We start from the raw sequence: 23839 nt of genomic DNA, 5'->3' as shown, positions 1-23839 counted from the left end.
AAGCTGAAACACATTGGTCTAACAATAAAGTTGTTCTATATGCTACAAGTGTTACTGGAGTTTTGACCTCTTTAGACTTTTTCACTTCTCCATTCACCTTGGAAGTAGGTGAAATTGTACCAGAAACCCTTCCTCTGCTTCTAGCAGATTTCTACAATGTTACGGAACATTCTTGTAATCCTAGATCTGTTTTTTTCTCGTCTGTCTTCTTCCCCATCTTCTGCATCATCTCACTTTTTCGCTTCACCTTGTCTTTCCTGTCAGTCGGTTCCTCCTGCTTCCGCACTTGAGAACACTCTCTGTCGAACTTCCCTATCCTCCATATCCTTGTACCTTCTCCTCTTTCTTCTTTCTGTCACTCCCCCCCCCCCCCCTCTTAGTCACTGCCTGAATAGGAATCTTCCAACTGTGGTTGGAGAGATGGACAAACAGAAAGATGTAGATGTGATTACTGCAACCTATTATTCAGGATGACAAGTTCAATGTTCTCGGTGAGACATAAAAACACAAACATGATAAAATCTAGGCCAGGAATAAATAAATATGTGGCAAAAAGAAAGACGACTGTTAGTGAGTGAGGGAAACAAGAAAGGATGTCATTTTCTCCTGAGCTTGTTTGTCTGCCAGGAATAATCCCAGCTGTTTAAAGACAGGTTTTATCCACTATGTGTTTTACTGGGGACCTATTATGCTTTTCCTTATTTTCAGTCATATATATAATGTTACAATGGCAGATGGTCATATTAAACATGGCCATAGTTTCAAATAATGAGGTAAATGTATATAGAAGTAATCCATGTAAACAAAAAGCATCGGCTTCAGACTGCTCTGCTCTTTACTTTCAAACCGAGCTGATGTCAACTCATGACGGATTTCTTTATATGGTCATCTGCTCCACACACAGCCTATGGAGGTGTGCTGGTTGTCTATAGCTCTTCATCAAACATTATCATCACTGTGGCTGTTTCTGCTTGTACTATTCCTCCCTCCATTATTTCTAACTGATCCGCTGAACAAAGAGCTCCAAATATCTCCAAATCTTGTTGTGTAGAATTGTTTTTATATAATAATAGTGCTCCTAATGAAGCTCTGCTAATTTGGTGAGGAAAACGTTTCATTTTCTATAGATTCTTCACAATAAAAGTCTCCTGTTATTTAGTCATGTAAAAGCTTTTAATATGAAGCAGGAAAAGCAGGAAACGTTGGGTTTTCATCAGCAGTAACTTAACACGACATGACTGATATGTGCTGCCCCTCGCAAGGCTTCCTGAATCAGAACAGAGTGGGCTCATCAGAAGGGGGGCCTTAAAGACACAGGAGCTAAAACTGCCTGTTTCAGAGAGAGGCTGAATTGAGGGGCTGAATAAAGAGCCAGTATAAGATAAATTAGGATTTTTTTTAACTGTGAATCATGCAAAGCTGCTCTAGTGCAGTGCCATATTTGTGTGTATATATATATATATATATATATATATATAGAGAGAGAGAGAGAGAGAGAGAGCGAGAGAGAGCTGGAAATGAGCATAGTAGGTCCCCTTTAATAAGGAGGAAGGTTAGCACTGGGTAAAAGTAAACAAATCGCACAACTTCTGAGGAACAATCCTTCGCTAGTCAAGGACACAATGGTCACAAAACAGGCTCTGAAACATATGGAACAACAAAGCAGATTATTTAATCATTGTGGAGTATAACACAGACTTGTGCCAGCTCCCAAAAGCACAGTGAGAAAACAAGATGTCAGCTGCTCCTGCCTTTCTCTATCTCCAATGTGCAGCACTGCAGTTTGGTTTGTTCCACTGGGTTCCATCAGATGATGATGGCGTTCCCCAAGCCAGATAAAAGTCATTAGTGGGCCCCAAGCTGTGCCACTTGCACTTACATAAGTGTGTGTGTGTGCTTGTGTTTGTGCAACCAGTAACAATGACTGAGCACCCACTGGTGTTCTTCTCATCTCTGAATATTACACAGCTAATTAGTCACAGCCCTGTGCTGCAACATAAGATGTGTGTCCCCAATTCTTCCACTGTGTCACTGCAGTATGATGTTCAATATCTTCACTGAATGTAAGTTAATATTATATTAAGACTCAAGTTAGGTCACATTTTGGTGGGACAGCATATGGCATAACAATGAATTAAAGAAAATTAAAAATGATTACAATTTGGGTTTTATTTTTCTATCTATTATATATGATAAGACTGTGCGGGCTCAAAATAATTGCTTACAACAGATGTTTTCAATGTCAATTTTACCAGTCTCCTTTGTTTTCTCTTCCAAGTTTAGTTAACCGGGGGGTTTGTTTAAAACCTGTCTCATCATCTTACTTCTTAATGTTGCTACCTTATTCCAAGATCTCAGCAATTAACTTAATGAGTATAATGTAATTACTGATCACAATGATGAATATGAAATGTTAAATGTTTAAAACTATGAAATCAGAATTTTTCTTTAAGTTCAAGCCATGCAGTAATTATTCTTTTGTTATATTCACTTGAATACACACAATCCAAAAGCACCTGCCTGTATCACTGCCCAATGAAGTAAAGTAAAATTATGGATTACATTTTTACTTCTCCCAATTTGAAATAAATTCTAAAATTTGAATAGCGTATTTGTTCAGAAAGACATATGAAGTCAAAAAGTGTTATTACTGAGCTTCTTGTGTTAGCCATACTAACTTGATTGGACTTAATTGTGGACGATACTGTCAACTTGATGTGTTTCAAGACTTTGTTAAGTCAGAAACCTTTTTGATGGATTCTAATGCTGCTGAATATTTCATAAACTCACAGTGAAAAGAAAATGCTGCTGCGTAGAGAAGGCCTTATGCACAACTTGGTGATAAAAGCCCATCTTTTAATCTCTTATCTCTCAAAAAGAAATTCTGAGGGAAAGAAAAGATATTTGATGATGTTCTCAATCCACAATGAATTTCTGGAGAACATAGCATTTATTTTTCAAGAGCGTTTTCAGTGCATGAACAGGCATTGTGTATTTTCAATTAAGGCTCAGTCTGTTTAATGTGTTTGTGTGATTGTAGAGATACAGAGGCCAACTATGGAAATAGAAGTCTGTGTCTGAGATGTAAACACAGAGCAGGTAATTAAACTGTGGTCAGGGACTTGCACATAAGCCAGACTGCTGCCGGGTAGACGCTTGAGTAACACTGACTGCCTCCATCTCCTTCTGTTTGTCGACTTTCTCTTTTTCTTTCACCTCCTTCATCTCTCCCATCTGTTGTACTCAGACTGCACAGACTGACCACAGATTTCAGAACACAAAAAGTGTGCTGAAAGCCATCATGTAAAACATCATGTAAAAAAGCACGTATACAAGCTTAAACATAATATACAAGCAGGAATACTGTTACAACACATATGAACACACCACACATTGATCAAACAGTCAATAAACAGAAAATTAATCAACAATTTTTGTTTAGGTTATCTATCAAGAAAAAAAGCCAAATATTTGTTGGTTACAGCTTTGCAAATGTGGGGATTTTCTGCTTTCTACTTACTTAAATAAATATTTTTGGGTATTGGACTTGTTTATTGGTTATTTCAAGATGTTACTTTGGGCTTTGGGAAAATTTTGAGGGCATTTCTCACAATTTTGTCATATTTTATATATGACTGATCAATTAGTCAAAGAATCAACAGTTTGATAAAAAAAAATGAAAATGATCCTTAAATGCAGCCCTAACACACACTCACTTGAGCGTGGTCATCTCGGTGAGGGATGGCTGTGTAGCCTTCAGGTAGCTGGCCCGCCGTGCCTGGACCTTGGGCGAGGGTTTGGGGCTGCAGTCCGAGTCGCCGCTGTCTTCTTCTGCCATGGCCTTGATGTAGCTGCCGCTTCGCATCCGCCGGCATGGGATTTCATCATCCTTCCCCAGCGGAGAGAAACTGCTCCAGTCATCCTGAGGCACCTGTAGAGATGATGGGCGATAAGGTAAAGAGGGAGCGAACGCAGGTCACCCTCTAGACTTGAGAGCTCATACAGATGCACTTACACATGAATAAAAGGAAGGCTGCCACATTTTCTCCCCTGCTCTGAAATAAATACCTGTATCACACAGTGCACTTCATGCCTTAACAGATGCGATAGTAACAGTATCAATGCAGGGTCTGGCTTGATCATACCATAAGGTTGTGAATGCCCGAGGCCTTCTTTTGTCTGTCCTGTGATGCATGCGGCATATCAAATGCAGGGAATGAATTGTTTTGACAAAACATTGCAGTAGCCTGGCCTCTGTCTGCTCTCCTGACTTTTCACACACACTAATGAAGGTAAAAATAAAAAGGAGGCAAAGCTATCTCCTAGCCCTAATCTAAAAGAGAGAGAGTCAAAGACATGGAGAGAGAGGGAAAACAAAGGGGGTTTTGTTCAGCAGAACCACTGCAGTCTCAACGTGAGTGGCTGTTAGGGCACCAGCTCTGAAGTGAAAGAAATGAGATACAGAGCGAGAAAAAAAAAGTGCACAAGAATCATTCAACAGACCGGTGCGTAGCTAGGAAACCAAGCTGACCTTGATGTCAGGGGCAACTACAGACTCTGTTAACATCTTGGGAAAGACTGTGTCTGTGTTGCTGTCAAACAAATTTAATTATTGACACTGAGAAAAAAACCCCTAAATAAAGTCATGGTTGTTGATCATATACAATGCAGCATATTTAAGATGTTGCAACCTGTGATTGTTGCAAATGTGCATGAAAGGGTTGGATTCATGAATCAACATCAAAAACCGGGATAAAGAATTCCATCCTATAGCAGATGAAGCAAGTAGTACGTCAAGTTCTTGTTTTAAGGATTCAGAAAACGTCTGCAGACTAACTTGTCAGACCGCTCTCCTTGAAAGCTCGCTTTTCCTCCTGTCTCTCTTTCTAGAAAAAAAAAAAGTGATGGCTCTTTTAGGGTTGGAGAAATGTTGCTGTATTGCAGGAACAACATCCTTCCTTGATCTGCTCACTCTGTTTTCCAGGCTGTTAAAATGCACGGCCACACAGAACTTTCACTCTGTCTTTTAAGCTCCCTCGCTTTTGCTTTCTGCCTTCTACTTTGTCCATTCATATCCTCCTCTGTTGCCCTTATTTGCTCTCTTTTTGTCCTTTTCCTACAGTACACACAAACCCACACACACACACACACACACACACAGAATACACACCCTACCTGCTATTCTCCCTGCTGTTTCTCTCCTCAGGCTTTATATTTGCAGCTCGCCCCAATGCGGGGAAATGTATGCAATCTGAAACGCTTTTATCTTTTCCAAAACAGAAAGAGTGAAGTGGAATGGGGTGGGTTGAAGTGTCTGCATGCATGTGTGTGTGTTTAGAAATTGAGAGGGGTAGTGTGACCGCTGGGCTTAGAGAGCGGAGTGTTTTTTCTTTCTTTTCTTTGTCTGCTCACCTCTGGCGCTCTCAGATCTCATTTAGTAGCGCCCTACTCTCGTTTTGAATAAGATGCACACACACTCACTCAGACACACCAACACTGCCATGACCACCACCACATTCTCAGCAGCTGCAGACAGTCCTATGTGACAATTCACCATCTATTCTCTGTAAACGCATTAAATCAGTATCTTTAGAGTGCTAAAACGTGTTTGTATACAGTGAAAAAAGTAAATGCGGTTTAGGGTGAAGCTACATAAACCTGACCTGTTAGACAAAGGATATAAAAGCAGCTTACCACATTGGAGGATAAATGTGAAGGCTAAGTACACTAACGTGACTTCTGACATACTGCACAGAATGCAAGTAATGGCATAAACATCCACATCCTCACGTATGAATATTTCCATGCACATGGAAACAAACGCAGGGGAGCGGATGACGTGTGTTTGCAAAATGCTTTATGATGACACCAGGGACATGACACTGATAATCATTTGAGATACATGAAATGACAGGATGGGGTCTTGCCCACTGCCCTGATCAATCTCTCTAATTTGCATAGACACAAACACAAACAAACACAGATACATGCAGAAATACAGAAGCATGGAGGAGCAGCTGGCAATGGAAGATGCATGAAGCATGACATGCGAGCGGTGGGGCTGTTGTAACAGTCCTACCTGTAGGAAGTGGCAGGTGCGTCCCTGCTCAGCTTTCACTATAGCTTTATCTAGGTTGACTGAGGCCTTCTGGTAGACCTCTCTTGCTCTGCTCACCGTCAGAGTAGAAGACCACGAACTCTTCTTTAGCTGCAGTTGGCCATCCAGGCCACCCACAAGAGGCAGCCCTCCACTGCTGCCCCCGGAGCACGTCGAGCACTTCACATCATTGTTGCTGCGTGATGTCTTGAGAGAATGGGCGCTGATGGTGTTGTAGGACTCCATGAAGTACTGCGACTGGGATTTGTCCGGGCGGCGCCCCATGGTCATGACTCCAGATGGTGGGCCTCCACTGCTCCCCCCATGGTGATGGTGGTAGAGACATACCTCACGATCAAGCGTGTCATCTGAGCTCCAGTAGCCTGAGATGGCAGTACGCATCTTAGGCTCTGACTTGGAGCGGTCTTTGCTCTTACTACGCTTGCTGTGCTTCAGGGTGCCAGAAGAAGAGGGTGGGTCATCAGGACTGGATTTGCTGCCATTCATCCTCCCACTCCCTCCTCCTCCACCAGACCCTGAGGGCCCCTCCAGGGAGTGGGACTTGGTGAAAAGCTTCTGAACAGAGTGAACGAGGTGGCGGATTCGTCCGGGGCTGTCACTGCGCTGGTGCTCTACTGCAGTGCGCTTGTACTGCAGTGTGTGGTAGCCTTCACGCCGTACTGGTGCCTGGCGGTCAAACTGCTCTAGCAGGTTAGAAGGGATGCGGTTGTTGTTTCCACCACCTCCTCCACTTCCTTTATTGCTCCCTGTTGGCCCTGTGTAAGGCACCAGAGCACCACACTCCTCCTTTAGCTCATGGTGGGAGCTGTAATGTCTACGAGGGAAGGTGCAGCTGGCCAGATCAGGGTAGCCACCACACTCAGACTGGAAGGAGCTGCGCTGGGTGTAGCAGGGGTGGTCAGCGGGATGAGACTCTCCGGGATTGAGGAAGTAGGATCGACGATCCGAGTGCCCCAGGGTCATGGAGTCGTAAGAGGGGTCGCAGGTCACCGTGTGGTGGTGACTACGGCTGCTGGACAGGCCTTTCATTGTCATCGTGGCCAGGTCAACGTGCACATCCAACTGCTGCTGCGGGAAGTCTGCACAGGCCCCAAAACTAGCTCTACAAAGAAACACACAGCCATGAGGAAGAACAGACAAACAAACAAGAAGAGAGAGACAGAAAATAGAATTATAAATATCTCATATTTGCATACACTGAGAGCAAAGCGTAATTTCTCTGCTTTAATTTGAAAGAGATGCTTTTTGGCACTCCTTCACAGATGAGAAAACTTGCTGATGTTGACAGGATGTGGACGTATTCTTCTCTTTTTACCTTTTATTTTTGTCCTTCAAAACTTCAAAAGGAGGATCTCTAAATATAGAGGCCACTTGGCATGAAGTCCCTGATCTGTCCTCAAGCTTCCTCTTCCACATCTCTATTTGCTCCGGTAGATTTCAGTGAAAAAGTGACAGGGGATCGAGGAAATAGTGAGAAACAAAGGAAGACGATATATCAAGAAGAGTTCAGATCTATTTTGAGCTTAGGAATGTGCTATATTTATTCAAGGGGGACTGTTAGAAATGAAAGATCAGTGTAACTCAACAAAAAAATACATTGAGAATTGCAGAGATGTAGGCATCCTCTGCAGAGAATCTTAATCCCCTCAGATGATTTTACCAAAACTGCCCAATGCATCTTCCCAAAGTCAATCCAGTGCTTTCATAGAACAGTGGATGCGACATATCAGGTAGTACTAAACAAGAGCATTTATTTTTGCTTTACAGTACACCTGTACATTGTGCACGCATGCACATCCCCTCCCCCAACACAAACATAACAAATGATCACAGCCTGATCCTACAATATCCCTCTATACCTCTACTTCTCCTCTAAGGGCAAACTAATTGGCCAGTAAAACCCAGTTGACAGCTTCCGGGCTGGTCGCGGCAACCGGCAATAAACGACCTTTCCCTTACGTGGTGACATGAAAACAATGGCATCCATCAGCACCCTTAAACTGCCTCCCTTACCCATCTGGGGCTGTGGCTGGCTAGCTGCTGAACCCACACTGTTTCCAATGGACTGGAGGTGAAGGTAACGAGACAATAATAAGAGCCCACGCACCCTGCTGTAGCACTGTGACAGTAGTGTGGCCAAGCTTGTGCGGGGAATTCATTACAGCGATTTATATGCACTACCAAAGGCCACTGTGGGGGTGGGGTGCATAACATGAGAAAATGAGGGAGACAGAGGAGTGGAATGAAATATCATGTCAGTTCTTTACATAACTAGAGGACACTGTGTAGGGCACATGCAGGATGTATTTATCAGCATGAATATAGAGTGAGTCAGATGTATTATTTTCTTTGAGGTAAACTGGGTGCTGGATTAATTGAAAAATTGGGAGAATTATTAATGCAATTTCCTTGTTGGTGCTAAACCAGGGGATTAAATCACTCTGGGAAAAAATTAAGCCAGTACATTACTCTTGTATTGTTAGAGTAAAAATGGAAAATATATAGTGGCCAACCCCCCACCCTCCTCTGCAACATACTCTGTGATCTCACACACTGCGTACCACATAGACATGCACAGTGCCCGTTTCTTGCTGGGCACTTAAAAAGTGGGCTGTGTCCAACTAAAGGTATTCATTGCAGTTGACAGAGATCCCTTCTGTTGGCCGCTGAAGCACAGAATGTGACCTAAATAAAAGGCCCTCGCGGTGATCCACAGCAGCGTGTTTGTGGCACAGCTGTCTGCAGCACTGCACTAAAGCTGAAAAGCTGAAGTTGGGTCACGCTGGCTTTCTGCCTGCTAGCCACACATTAACACACAAACACACACACACAGACACACACACAGACATACAAATACATAGTGTATCTGACATGCTGCATATCCATGCTGAATTTTGATGCTACTAGCTTGTAAAGTGCAGTTTATCAACAAGAAGAGGAGGATCTACTGGTTCTGCCGTATGTGTCAGGTATGGCCTACAGTGATATGAGGACAGCCCATAGACAGCTGTGGTTATGTATTATGCTGTATGTCCATTGTAGCTGACTGACCCAGTTGTGTCTCTACCTGTCTGGTCAAGTCATTCTCGTTCTAACACATCAACAACTGGATAGATTATATTACAATTATTTAAATAATTGAAATATTTCAGTCAAGATACTTTGAGTCAAGATTATTGTTGCAATGCCTGTCAAGCTTTCCATTCTTACAGGACACATGCAGTGATAAAGTTGGCAGATTTACCGCTCAAAATTCTTAGTAATTTGTCAAACAATGGGTCCTTGATTTCAAACAGAGGGAGACAAAAGCAGCCTTTCACTTTGAGCTGGTGACGATCGATGTTAGTCCTAATAAGGAAAAATAACATCAGATCATTTTGTCCTAACATAACCCTGTTTGGCTGCTTAGTATACAAACTTGTTAGAATTTTCAATCAATATATTACCTTTAAAGGATATGGCTGGTTATTTTACACACTGTTCTTACTGTCAACAAATCTCATGTGCAGAGCCAAACCAACAATGACTTGATCCTACTTACAAGTATTGTGTGTGCATCCAAAACCGATATATCAGGTTTTTATATCAGGTTCTTCCTCTGTGCCGTAGACCTTTAGTTACAAAGTAAAGTACTTTAATGTTAAAAAAGAAAAGGTTTTTAGGATGAGGACTAACCGACGTGTTTGGCAAACGTAATGCTATCTCAGGTAATATTAATGTTACCCTAAATTTTAATTGTATCCAGCACCGGCTTCTTCACTGCAGGGAAATAGTACAAAGTAGACGTGCTAGTCATGAATTAGGCTTATTTAATGTTACTTGTAACCAAACAAAGGTAGTTTGTTAATGATGTGCTCCTCGGCCTTGGAAGTAGAGCTTGCCTCACATAGTAGGTAGTAAGCTACTTAATGTTTGCAGGTTACATCAGAGCAGAAAAAACACACAATTTAATCCATTCCTTACACTTTTGCTCTTGTAATTTTGGTTTGGAAAAGGCTGAGAAAAGACACCACCTTCCACACTCTCTAAATACTGAATATCTCTTACTAGAGTCCCACAAACACAGTTTCGGCATGTTGACAAATCCAAAGCTTGACAGGTGCCAGTTATAGTTGCTAAGCTATGATGGGAAATCACTTTAGCAAATGGTCAATTGTCACCATGAGAATATGTCTTGTGCCACACCACCAGTACAACAATTCCATGAACTACAGTGCTTAAAAATCATGTTACCACAGCACAAACCCAACAAGCAAACAAGTTAAAAAACAAGAAAACTCAAACAATTGCTCCTCTCACTTTGAGCGAACAGGCTCCGAAAACCACTGAGACTTCATTACATTTAAAGTGACTGTGTGCTGAACAGCAAGGTGTGCAAACAAAATGCAGGAGCAGATAAAACACGTCTGGCTATGAATGTTAATTTCCATTAACGTCTGTGCTGCATCAGCACAGCGGGCTAAATTCTATTTAGATGCAATATTTCTTTGGGCTGAGATGAGATAAATGGAAAATAGATTTGTCTTTGTCTATCATCTAACACAACAGCCAATCTTGGACGCTGCCTCACAGTGGTCAAATCAACTCATAATTTTCTTTACTCCAACCTTAGCTTTGAGTCTCACCAAAGCAAATGAACAAAGGTGATATGAAAATGCTAAGCAACATCAACTTGCTGTGTGCCATCTTTGTAGAAAGTTGTGAAATCAATATGCCTTAGTGTGAGAATACTGCTGCCACTACTCTTGCTGGCAAAATGAAAGGCTGCTGTGTAGATCGCAGTCAGTCTGTCTTACTCAATTGACATCAAACGCTGGTTGCAAGATGGAGCCCAGGGTTTACAGAGATTCTTTAAGGCCTTTTGAGGCCACGAGGCTACAAAAGGTCTCTTCTTCTCTCTCAAACCTGGCAATGATTTCTCCAAAGGTTGAAAACATTACCAATCTCTACTCCATGGGGGATGAAATCACTTCAGTGGATGTGGCTGATCTTATGTATGCGCATGTGTGCCTTGAAGAACCAGAATGTAGAGTACATCACTTTACCTGCACTATTGCTTGCGGCCTGGGTACTGCATGATATTACTGAGCAGACTGGATATAAAGGTGAAAACACTGTACATACAAAAAATGTGTATATCTCTGCATGTGTCTATGTGTGAGAGAAAAGGAGGGGATGGTCAGGTGAAGACAGTTTTGTATGTGGTGCACAGATCTTAAAATGATGACATTAGAAAAACTCAACAGCGATATGTCTTTCCATTTATCCCATTTATGTCTGCTCTACTAGGGTTGTGGCAGAAGTCTAAAAATGTATATGACGAGATACCACCCACATGTTATTTACTTTTTAGGATTTGTATGAACTGACCCTTTAATAATAAAGAGCAAAAAGATAATTGAGCAATATATTGTAGAGTAAACAAGATAAGCAACAAGCATTATGCACTCCTGAGTGGAAAAAGTCAATACAGTGAGTGAATGAGTGACATAAAAAAAGTATAAAATACTCTGCTTTCTTGCAGACAGACATGTATACACATATGAGGTATATTCAGTTATTCTGTGGAGCCACTTTAGCAGACGCACTGATGGCAACTTTAACAAAACTCACCCATATTTATAAATATTTAATTACATGAATATTTGAAGCTTTAATAACTCAGAAATGTAGTAGACACACAGGAGAGCTGCGGTTGGCAGGGAAGCAGTAACAGTGACAGAGAGGATGTTTTCATTGTGAATGTGTGAACAGTGCCTCTCAAAAACAGTCCTCTAGAGAATGATGTCGTGGAACATTTTAAAAGACAGCCAGCGGCCAGAAAGCTGTTGAGGGAACTGGTAATTTTTTTGTGTTTCCGGATTATGTAGAAGTGGCTTTTAGGAATGTCAGGAGAGGCTGAGAACCACTAACTTTAATGTCGTGCTGTTAAAATGACTCTTAAATGATTGATGACGGTCTCCCTTGACTGTCCTCTTTGAATGCAGCAAGACAACGTTTTCAGGAAAAACTGCAAATGATTGCTTTCAGTTTATATGATGTGCTTCATAAAATATATGAATGTCTACAAAAGCAATATCAGACATTATAAAAGTCATATAAAAATGGAAAATTGATAGAAATAAAATGCTTTCAGCATTCCATCTCATTTGATGAGATGGGGAGTATTTTCATTCTCCAACTCAGACAGGTCTACATAAAGGGGTCTGAAAATTTACACCGAGAGGCAAGGCATCCTAGGCTATCTTTACTGTATCACTAAATTATGTCTTACGCAACATGCTTCCTTTGTAATTTGTATGCAGGTTTTATCAAAACACTCAGGAATGAAATAACTGCTTGGCATCTTAGCAAAACATACTCAATAACCTGATAAACAAACAGATATTTACAACTTTAAAGCAATTATTTTTTAACCAAACTTATTATTAGACCTCGTCATGCATGCAGTTTCACCCGACACCTATCAGGCATGTTTCTGCTATTGGCTGCATTATGAAAACACATGCCTACATGGATGGATTGATGTTCCCAGTTTCCTCAAGACAGCTCCTTTGTCACGACCAAACTAATTAGGCTGACTGTCAAGGCTCTCTCTGACAAATGGAGTGACTGTGTTGAGTTATAGCTCAGGACCCGCCAAACACATTCTAGAGACAAATTCCTCCAGTGATGAGGTCTATTTGATCAAGGTAAACAAATTAACAAAGGCATTAAGTCCGGAGAAAGCCGGGTGTTGTTTGTCTCAGGCAGAGCTGTCACTGTGGCTCTCGAAGCTTGTTCAGAGAACTTCCGACAACACGGGAAAGGTTGAGACTTGGTGAAAATGCACCAATGGAGGCAATCAAAGATGGGATTTGACAGTCATTTTAAAGGTATGTCAGTGACTGGAGATTTTGAGAGTGCATTTTTATGTACAACTCAGCAAAAACATAAAAAATTACAATCCTTTTATGTACAGTGTATGTCATTTCTGATATGCTCAATCCCAAAGTGACATCTCATATGATGGATTCATGCAAAAACTCCATGTAGAAATATATTAGCTTGTTGTTATAAAATATTAGAGAAGTTCTGACTTTATGATCACTGATGAGGAGCCTTTTTTCCTTAAAAATGAGTGTACTCATTCAGCATAGCCTGGATCTTTAAAAGGAAAAGATTGATCGAGTGGATCTAACACTTGGCTTTGATTCCATAACAAAAGGCCACGACTCCACTGATTGCTATTGTATGGCTTAAGGTTGAATCCATTATGGGCGTACAGTGGGAATAAAGGACAAAGAAGTCCACTTTTCCCTGTTCCTCACTTTAAAGGGTACTATTTGCAGTTAGTTAAGATAGACAATCATGTGATCTCTCAGAGGAATTGGCTACGTTCTGAGCTTAATCTTACAAAGGCTCTATACCAAAACCCTGTCAAAAAGAAGCAAGATTTCCCTTTAGTTTGATATTTGTGATTTTAACTATATTCTTTTCTTACCCTGTAGAATACAAGTAGTTTCTCAATGTTAGAGAAATAATTCAATCTTTAATGATCTGTTTGATGCTCTGTGCTGTACCCCAGATACTAAACTGCACTGTCTGTTTCTCCATCAGCAAACTAGGCTAACGTTGTTCTCTTTGCTAACATGAAACAGAGAAAACTAGCAAACTGTGTTTAACAGATGATCCTGACAACAAACCCTCTGAGACATTATGTGTGTAAGTAATTTAGATTCAAAACTATATTGTAGATGGACAATTTTGGATAAAGATAAGGTTGTTTGCTAACTTTGTAAAACGCAAAATGGCCTTATAAGTTAGCATGCTAATGGGCTTTTTGTTCAAACCTGTAATATCTGCTGTAGTGTTGTTGCGGACTACAACATTAAATCCAGTGATTATGGATTTATTCTTTCGGACTTTAATCCTTTATTTGGTTTGGTTACAATATGAGTGATACACATATATGATACACATACGTAGGGATAACTGTTTTAAAGGATTATAATGCTATATAGATAAAAGATCACTTTGAGCCTTTCCAAATGTTCAGCCTCCACCACCTTGATATTACAGAGTGTGAGAAATTACTAACTCTTTTCTCTCTCCTCTTTTTTAATAAAGTTCAATAAATCTATCCATAAAAAGCAGCCAAGGAAATTGGACAAGGGAGGACAGTATCACCATGGAAACAAATGGATTTTCTTGCGGAAAACAATGTGTTTTCACCCCAGCTAATGAGAACTCATATGTACCAACTGCTCTGGGATCATACGTGTGGACAGAAACAGAAGTCGCCATTTGTTATGCTTTATATCTTTGTGTATCAGCAGGGCATGCAGAAAAATAGTGAAAAATGACCAGACCCCAGTCTTACAACCTCTTTTATCCTCTCTATTATCCTGTGATGAAACATTTCGGATGATAGTGCTATGATGAAGGGTTACTGAGTTTGATGACAATGAAAATTATGTAAACCTTATCCTCATGTTAACAGACTTAAACTCAAATGAGCACCTATGGGAGATTTGGAACTATTGTGCTTTCCAAAACTGACAGTCATGCCCAATTCATGCAGAGCCCCCCACCACCCCCACCCCCCTCCCCAAGCATCCAAATGTAAATTGATTTACCCTGCAGATTGTGTCATTTGTTTTCTTAACATTGTAATCTTTAGCTTCCACCCTCAGTTGCTTGCAGACATGACAATTTTAAGCTTGGTAATCGGACGTTTATTGCCCCCCAAAGACTTTTTAATCAAAGAACCAGTTGCTAATCTTTTGTACTGAAGACTCAACTGGGAGATTTTAATGCTGATCCAAGCCACAGAAGTGCCAACTGTCAGTCACCTTGCATTGTCTGTGGGAAAAATTAATGAATTTCCAAATACATATGAATACAATGACAAAAAAAAAATTCAAATCCTATGTTTATATGACATGAAAATTAAATGCTAAATCCTTTTGCTTAATGTGCATTTTATCAAAATCCCCCTCAATGTATGCCACAGTAACATTCAAAAAGCAATTCTGAGTGCTCCAACACACAAACTAATAAAATGTCAGGTAAAAAAGCATCCGCCTTATGTTTGGATATGCACATTTCCATCTGTGCTTACACAGAATAATAACATTCATGTTTATATTCTCTCTTAAGAGCTGTGAAATCTGGGGCGCGTAATCCTGGACTACGTGGAAGCAGCATAGTGCTGTGACGGTGATAACTAAATCGAACCCTGGAGAGTCATGCTCTGTGTGTCTGTGTGTATGTGCATGTTCTACATAACACATTGTGGCCTCATCCATCAACTGCAGCCATGACCCACATGTGAAAAAGTTGCTAATGCTGCTAATGTCAGTGTGAGGCTTGCAACTGATTTCCTCCGTGTGGCATTTCTGCTGTGTTCATACACTTGTAGCTGATAATAAAGAGCTGCTGCTTCTTCATTACAGCTGCTATTTCCAGTCATGCAGTTGCTTGTGAACAGCACAAATAAACTGAACATGGTCAATTAAACTTTACAAAACAACCTGCATACATATTCAGCTGCCTCACTGTGTGTTTCATGAGATGATTTGTTATTTTAATCCTCTTCCTACTCAGTAAAAATTCAATGCATCATTGCACGTGATTTGCAGAACAATCATTGTTTTATGAAAAAACATGCAGACCCACATTCACTGCTGGAACAAGCAGCCTGTTTATGTGTATGCACTTTGATTGTACAGTATGCACAGTACAGTCACTTGCCACTGTCAGGCAGCATTACCATCACACTGATGCCACAGGCGTCCAAAGTGTCAGGTGATTTCAAGCAACTGATTCTACAGTTAATTACATGTCTGTAAAACAGAGCTGACCTTAAGTGCACACAGCTAATGTGTTAATGTACTTTTAGCTGAAGTAGTCCTAAATACGTACTGTTTATGAAACTTTTATTAGACAATATGTGCTAAATAAAGATTAAATACCGTATTAACAAAATACCAGTGAAGCCTGATAACAATAATTTGTGATTTGCATAATATTATTCTGCATTGAAATAAGCTCAGAAAATAATTAAACTTGCAGGAGAAAGTCAACAAAACTGACCCCCCCACCACCCCCCCACACACACACACACATACACACTCCCAAATTTAACCATGTGTTTCTTTTGGGGAAACTTTACATAATGGACTAACGAACAACTGAAGCCTTTTGATGAGATTACCTTGACTCCAACTCTAAGACTAATGCGAGCCTATCTGCTTAAGTTCTGAGGGCAGAGGTTACAGGCTGGTTATAGGAGGTACTCGGGAAAAACGATGAAAAAAAAGCTTGATGGTTTGTCCCACTCCTTCACTGTGGGTGGCATGTCACATCGAGGACACGTCAACAGACGCCTGACAGATCCGGGAGTGAGATCCAACTGAGCAAGATGCGTGGGGGGAAGGGGGGTCTAGCCCGCTGTCTTCTCGCATAAGCGCTGGTGGACGCATATCCATTGCGACACATGCGTACACAAAGCAAACAATCATAAATACAGATACATCCCCATGCATACGCACACTACACTACACACACACACACACACGCACAGAAGCTAGGAGGCATAATTCTAGCTTTCCCAGCACACTGTGGAGATTTGAGCCAAACATGCTGCCTGCACAGAGAGCAGGTGTCAGACCAGGTGAGCGCTGTGCGCTGACGGTTAGCAGCTAGCTCCCAGCTGACCTCACATCAACATTTGGCGACATGGAGGGAGCTTGAAAATTCCCAACTAAATGGAATCAGCAAGGCTTATGTCATCAAAATGGACTCAATTATGTCTCCTGTCAACCCAGGCTTAGCTAACGTCTATCAGAGACTCAAGACTGAAGCCTTGTTGCTAAATTCAGATTACTGCTGTCTCACTCAGGAGAAATTCTGTGGTTATTTTCCGTTGTTAGAGCTAATAGGTTGGTCAACATGTTATGTCATCCAGGACAGACATTCAGCAACATCTGTAATGAATAACATTGCATTAAAATGGAAGAGGAGACCACAGAGAGGGAGAGAGAAAAAAAGACATCAGGAAAGACAGACTTGATAGAGAAACTGAGTAATGCACGACAAAGATGCTGTTTTTCAGATGCATGCTCATGTCTGCCCAAAATAACTCTCCTTTGTTTGTGATTCACTCAGGCTGGTTGGAATTATATGAGCTAAATATCCTAAAAGCGAAATACATTTTAATAGCTCTTAGTTTAAGACTTAATATGTTATTTGTGCATCTAAGGCTAAGTGAACCAAGAAGTCTGTAAATGAAACCTCCCTCCTAAAGCTGAAAACAAGAGTCTGCATTCACAAATCTGGGGTTTTTCAGGGTAATTCCACTTTTTGTTTCAGCAATATTCATTCAACAACGTTCAGAATGTTCTGTTGTTTTCCTTTAAGGTCAAACACTGAGTGTGTACAGAAAATTAAAAGCAATACTTTCCAGGTTTTTCATGGAGAGTACACAGGTCAACTATAGTCATCATTTAGTCATATTTTCAAAATGTTTAAAACATTAGTAAGTGAATTTTGTATTCCAAAAGCTAATGTACTGTTCAGCTGAGAGGGAAGAAACTAATTGGGTTTGTCTTTAGTGCAAGGTCGAACATTATGCATTTGAACTGTAATATTGTTATAAATCTTTGTACAATACTTATCTATGTGATCACTGAGAGAATCAATTAGTGTTTTTGTGTGTGTGCTAAATAATACATCATACCAATGTCCTCCCTCACCTGCCATAGCACAGTTAAATGTTGGAATTGGAAACAAAGTGTTAGAGGTGTAGAGATGATTTGTTGTTGCGTGTTTCATGAACAGCCAAATGAACTGTGAAATGTGCCGCTTACCACGCAAGTTAAATTAGCTTCCAATTTCATAATTTGCTCAGGTACACACAGATAACAGCCTCCAACTTCCTGGTATACTGAGGTGACGCACGCTCTATTAAATACCATTAACTTTTTGCATATTTAATGTCATCATGGACAATACTTAAAATGTGAACCATGGTCAAGCATACTCAATTCTGCAGAAAGAGATATAATCTTAAAGTATGCTTTGAAAGATAGAAAAAAGGGTTTTAATCAAAGTCTGCAAATGTGTTGTCATGAATTAAAGAACTGGGGCTGTTTGAAGATAAGTAAGTGTTTCCCAGTATTCTATATTAAGAAATATTACGGTTTTATTCATACTTTAATCATAAAATACACTTTGAAACACTGAACCCGTTATAAAGTTTCTGAACGCTTTGATGTACTGTAAATTATATGATAACTGTTTGTGATTAATACTACTTAGATGTCAATTATTAAGCTCTAAAATTGGGTATTTAGCTGCTCTTGATTTCGCAAAAATGTTTTTACAGCATCCGATTTAACAATCATATCAAACTATAACACACAACTGTCACTTTCAGAGCTACTATCATCCACTGCAACCTATTTCTACCAATGTGTATTCTCCATAAAACTCTTTTGTGGTTGTCTGCAGTGAAAGAACTGAAGAAACGAATGACAAAAATTTGCCTCGAAGCTCCAGTTCAACAAATGTGTTACTTGCACGCTGACTTCAGCTGATTAATTTAGTCTGAGGTGTTTCCTGTTAATCTGTTAATATCAATGACAAGCAGCACCCCTGAGTGAGTTTGGTTATGAGAAGTAGCTCTCACACATTTCTACACTGTAAGTGGTGTATGTAATGTTCAGCTGGATGTCCAGTCATTCAACATCCCAGTAGCTACAGCTTTCTCTCCCCTCTGTGACATCAAAAACACTCTCCCTCTCTACTTTGCTTGCAGCCCCCTCACCTCTTTGATCATTCCTCTTCAATCTTTTCCCTACTCAACCCCGGGTGTCCGTTCTGTTCTGCAGTGATTGCCAGTATCAGCGCCATGGCTCTCCTCCCACTGGCCAAGATTTACCTCATCTGATCAGTCCTAATTACGCACTCATTCGCTACCTAATCTCCATAAACACACTCCACAGAAGAAAAAAATATAAAACGCTTGATGATGAAAACTCAAAATGTTGTTTTCACAGGATAACATCGAGATATTTGGAAAAAACTGTCAAACTGAAGAGTGGAGCTGCACAGCAGGAATTCTGTGATACAGCCTCGGCTATCAACCTGTTTATCCTGCTGCCTGCCGAATGCTTCCCTCCTTCTCTGAGCTTCCCTGCTATACAAAACACACTGGCTTATAGGGTCTGTTTGTAAACCACATTACTTCTTTTCAAATAGCCTTCGATGATGACCCAAGCCTGTGCAATGATACGTTTTCAAACGATAAGCTGTGCTCACTGTAAATCAGCTTTTTGGCAGTGGCCCCAGGCCTTAGGGTTTAGGGTTGGCTCGTCTACAAGAGCTGAGCCAGAGATGGGATCCCATGCCTGATTAGATGTTAACCACTCATGGTAATGACGGTGCACTATTTCCATTCTAATACAGTTGCAGCTGCTAATTATTATGAGCACACTGTTTTCTCCTGAAAGAAAAATGTATTCACTCACTCATTGTATTGTAGCTCAAAATAAGTCATCATACTGTTGTACAGTTTACTGTCCAGCAAATTCAACATACTGTACATACTTATGTTGCATTTCTGAAACATCTAATGTACATAGAATTATTCTAAAATCTAAAATTAAAGAAAAACTACAGTCCCAACATATTCTGCCCGTAGTATTAACATAAATGTTCAATCACTTGAAGTATTAAATTACTTATTATGGATTGTATATAGTGGGAATTGTCCATTTCAATATATAAGAGGTTCCAATCTCAAAGAGAGTACTATGTGGAATATTTTACGTGTTAGGTAACATCTCAGTAATAATATCTATAAATATAAATGATACACTCAGGAACAGGATGGAGGGTATCATACAGCATCCATCAGCAAGAGAAAGTAGATCATGATGATGATATCCGATTATAACTTTAGTATTAATGTTTTTATTTCATTCCCATTTGTGACAAAAATAACTACAAATCCTCTCCACTCTCTCTTATTTGCCGTCTGCACAACATTGCTAGAGTGCTCTGACTTATGTTTGGCACAGTAAACATGTTCAGCACTTTTACTTGCTATTAAGCACTTTTCCACACTTTTTAAAACTGTTTATCTCACCACCACCATCTGCTCTGTCACCAGTTATCATTACACAGAAAGGGGAAACACATTTTCATCCAAACAGCCTCTGTGAGACCCTCTTTCTCATTTTGTCTGTTCCTCGCATCTCTGCATCTTTCTGTCATTCACCTTTTCCCCGCCATTCGCCCCCTCTGTCACTCTCTGCTCGACGTTTGTGTCTCTTTCTGTCTCATTTCTGCTGGCATCGATGCAAGGCTGTCAAGCTTGTGACAGATGTGTTTCTACTGAGGGTGCACTGAAAGGTTATAGCTGGCGTACGGAAGGCTGCATTCAAAAGGTCGGAGGTGAATCGCAAGTGTGCAGGTGTGAAAATTGACAGCATTCAGAGGCAACTGTAACAGAGTTGATAGAATATATGTCAAGGTTTTTCTTTATGTACTGCTCTACCTTAGTGGGACCCACTTCATTGGCACTTACTGATCTGTGCATCAATTAAAGTTGCATCCAAAGCTACTCATACACAAATAAAATGTTACATTTACTTAATTTAGTTATGTCAACCGGTCCCACATAACTGAGTTGAATAAATGAGAAAAGGAACAGAGAATCATTACTAAATACTGTCAAGCGAATCTCTCCAATCTGTATTGATTAAATGCTTCATCATTCAGTTATGTAGAATTAACTGAACACACTATTGATTTTACTAACACATTTACATTTGATTTACAAACCACAGCTATGTTAAATTTATCTAACACAGGTGAGTTGTATAAATGTTGTAGGACTTTGTTGATTGTATTAAAATGACTGAACACTACATGCTCCATCAAGGTAAGTGAGGGAAATAAATACAACTTAAGTAATTGTACCTCACCTGACTTTATTGAACAGTGTCAGATCAAAAAATGTTGAGGAATGTGCTTCACAAAAGTGACATCAATATATTTGCAATAATACATCATGAAACCAAGGAAGCAAATGCAGAAAGATTTACCATTTTGTACCATTTTGCCCTTAATGTCATGCATTACTTAAAATAGATAAAATATACAAACAGATACGTAAATAATAATAAAAATATACAAAAATTAACAAATAATTACCCTTTTTAATATTCTAATGCATTGCCTGAATTATTTATTCTTTAAAAAGTCAAGAATCACTAGAGCCTAATTTGATCAAATTGCCATTTTTGTGCATTCAAACATCAGTCAATGTTCACGACTGAAAAACTAGAAAAATCTTTTTTCTGTCAAGCCAGCACTCCAAAATGCACATACGCTCAGTTTACAGTGATATGAAAACAAGCAAGTGCAATGAGTAACAAATTACAGCAAATGTTTGGCAGTTTTGGCTGATGGATTAATATTTTGTGTTTAGAGATCTTTTATCTAGCCAGCAGTCAAAAATGCAAAAATTCTCAGTTTCCAGTGACATAACAAAATATCAGCAAATACTAACAAATAAGAAAGACCATTCTGTCTTCATATATCTTTTTTGTTGAGCCAGCGGTCCAAAATGCTCAGTTCGCAGTGATATGAAAACAGGCAGCAGCAAGCACTAACAAATTACAAACAGCAAATGGCAGTTTTGGTTGAGGGATGACAAATATGATAAAAATCAATCAGTATTCTGTCTTTAGACATCTTCTTTCATCTAGAAAGCAGTCTGAAATCTGAAGATGTTCAGTTTGTTTTGACATAACATCAAATGCTCAAAACTGAGAAACTGGAAACAAATGTCACAACTGTTGAAATTGCTTTTTTTTTGGCCAAACAAAGAGTCCAAAGATACTCAGTTCACAATTGCTCACTGAACCTAACCCAAGATTCACAGTCTCATTGATTGCAGGTGAAATTATTCATGTAGTCTGTTTTTGAGGACCTGCACCTTTGTGAAAAGTCTGTTGCAATCAAACTCCATCAACATCAATTTTTGAAGAAATTCAAATGTGTATTTCAGATTCTCGGGGTAGCTTAAGTTAAAGCTTGCAGATCAGGCAAAGCAACATCTCTAAGATCGTTCACCACCTCCACCTTCTGAATTATGACGCCAACATCCTCAGGGGGATCTGTTGGCTCTGCTCCATCACATGACATAGATTCCCAAGACCATTTCCTCCATTACTTTCCTTGCACCGGGATGATCAATATCCTAAAAATAGAAGAAAAACAAAATATGAATTAGAATCTGTTTATAAGAACTAGGACTGCAGCTGTCATTTTCAATATGAATTACTCTAACTGATTTCTCAAATGTCTATAAATTGTCAGACTTTAGTAAAAGTGGCCATAAGAATTTCCCAAAGCCCAATGAGATATTTAGACAAAACAAAAAATTCAATCTCTGCTTGCAAAACAATATTATCAAAATAGTTGCCAATTACTTTGGTCAATCAACTAATTAAATGAAACAACATTTTTTCATCTCTAACTAGAACATGGAAGATTTGGACTTGTGCTGTCAGCATTGGCCAAATCAATTGAAAAAGTGCCCAGCTAATATACCAGTAAGAAATAGGAGTGCAGAAATTCCACAGACATGTTTGAGCTGTAGGCAGTGAACAAGAATAAAAATTTGCAAAGAGGCAGGAGCACTTTGACAGCAGCACAGACAATTCTCCGAGCTGACATTTCAACACACCTACAGTTATTCAAGACTTATCGTGCAGTAGAGCACACCTTCTTGCAAGTGTGAACACGGAAGCTACACAATGATGTTTGAACTACATGATTACATGGATTGTCAACCAGAAAAACACAAACAAGTTAATTTTCACATTGTTAAATGTCCCATTCAGTACATATCTATGTTGTCATGATTCTCATCAAAAATGTTTGATCAGGCTATGGTTCATACTCTATTATGCAACTTACCAAGTACTCCTTTATGAGGGTGTCAGGCTTTTCATTGATGTTGCAGCAAAGCCCTTTTAGGACACATCCTTGATGATCTTCAGTGCTGGGCTTCTGTGCAAATGAACAAACCTTCACAATCTACACATAACTCCACAGACTATGCTGTGTTCACACAGTGCTGACAATTTTATTCAGCCTAAATGTCAGGGACTGATCACAAGGGACTGTATTATGAAGTTGCAGAGTTGCAGAGTCGCTGAGTGTAGTTTCCAAAGAAATGGATAATTAGCTCTGTGGCTCATCTGTTACGTAACTTAGTACATGAGGAATGAACTGGAGCTAAGCTAATGTTAGCTAATACACTCACTAACTAACTTTATTAGGAACACCTGTGCAATCTAATGCAATTCAATACAACAGCTCTGCCATGAATTCTGCTTTTATGAAGCCTATAAACTTCACTACAAACCACTACAAATCAGTTTTTGTTGAGATTGTCAGAGAGCTGATAATTCTACTTTATGTTTGTTATTGAGGTGGTAGTGGTTGCTGGTGGTGTACTGGAGTGCAGTATGTTGAAGAATGTTCCTGATATTTTGTCCACTCCACTAACACACACAAAGTAGGCAAAGTTTTAGGAACACTCCAGTACACCACCGCCACCCACTACAATCTCTATAATAAACATAAAGTGGAATTATCACCTTTTTGACAACGTCCACAAAAACTGAAAATCTACAAGCTTTGTAAAAGTAGAATTCA

General features: G+C 39.8%; 1 protein-coding gene across 1 annotated transcript in view; it reads right to left on the bottom strand.

Annotated features, from left to right (window-relative positions):
• Window positions 1–23839, bottom strand: part of LOC122973002 (disks large-associated protein 1-like) — a 70239-nt gene that overhangs the window by 7032 nt on the left and 39368 nt on the right. Inside the window, exons 3-4 of the mRNA XM_044340452.1 lie at window positions 6080–7220; window positions 3717–3931 (exon numbers count right to left, since the gene is read on the bottom strand). Coding sequence (XP_044196387.1) covers window positions 3717–3931; window positions 6080–7153 — 1289 coding nt within the window. The 5' untranslated portion in view covers window positions 7154–7220. The remainder of the gene's footprint in view (window positions 1–3716; window positions 3932–6079; window positions 7221–23839) is intronic.

Source organism: Thunnus albacares, chromosome 21 (genome assembly GCF_914725855.1).
Source record: "Thunnus albacares chromosome 21, fThuAlb1.1, whole genome shotgun sequence".
Lineage (NCBI taxonomy): Eukaryota > Metazoa > Chordata > Actinopteri > Scombriformes > Scombridae > Thunnus > Thunnus albacares.
Note: the sequence above shows the minus strand (reverse complement) of the source record. Positions and strands in the feature narration are given on the sequence as shown.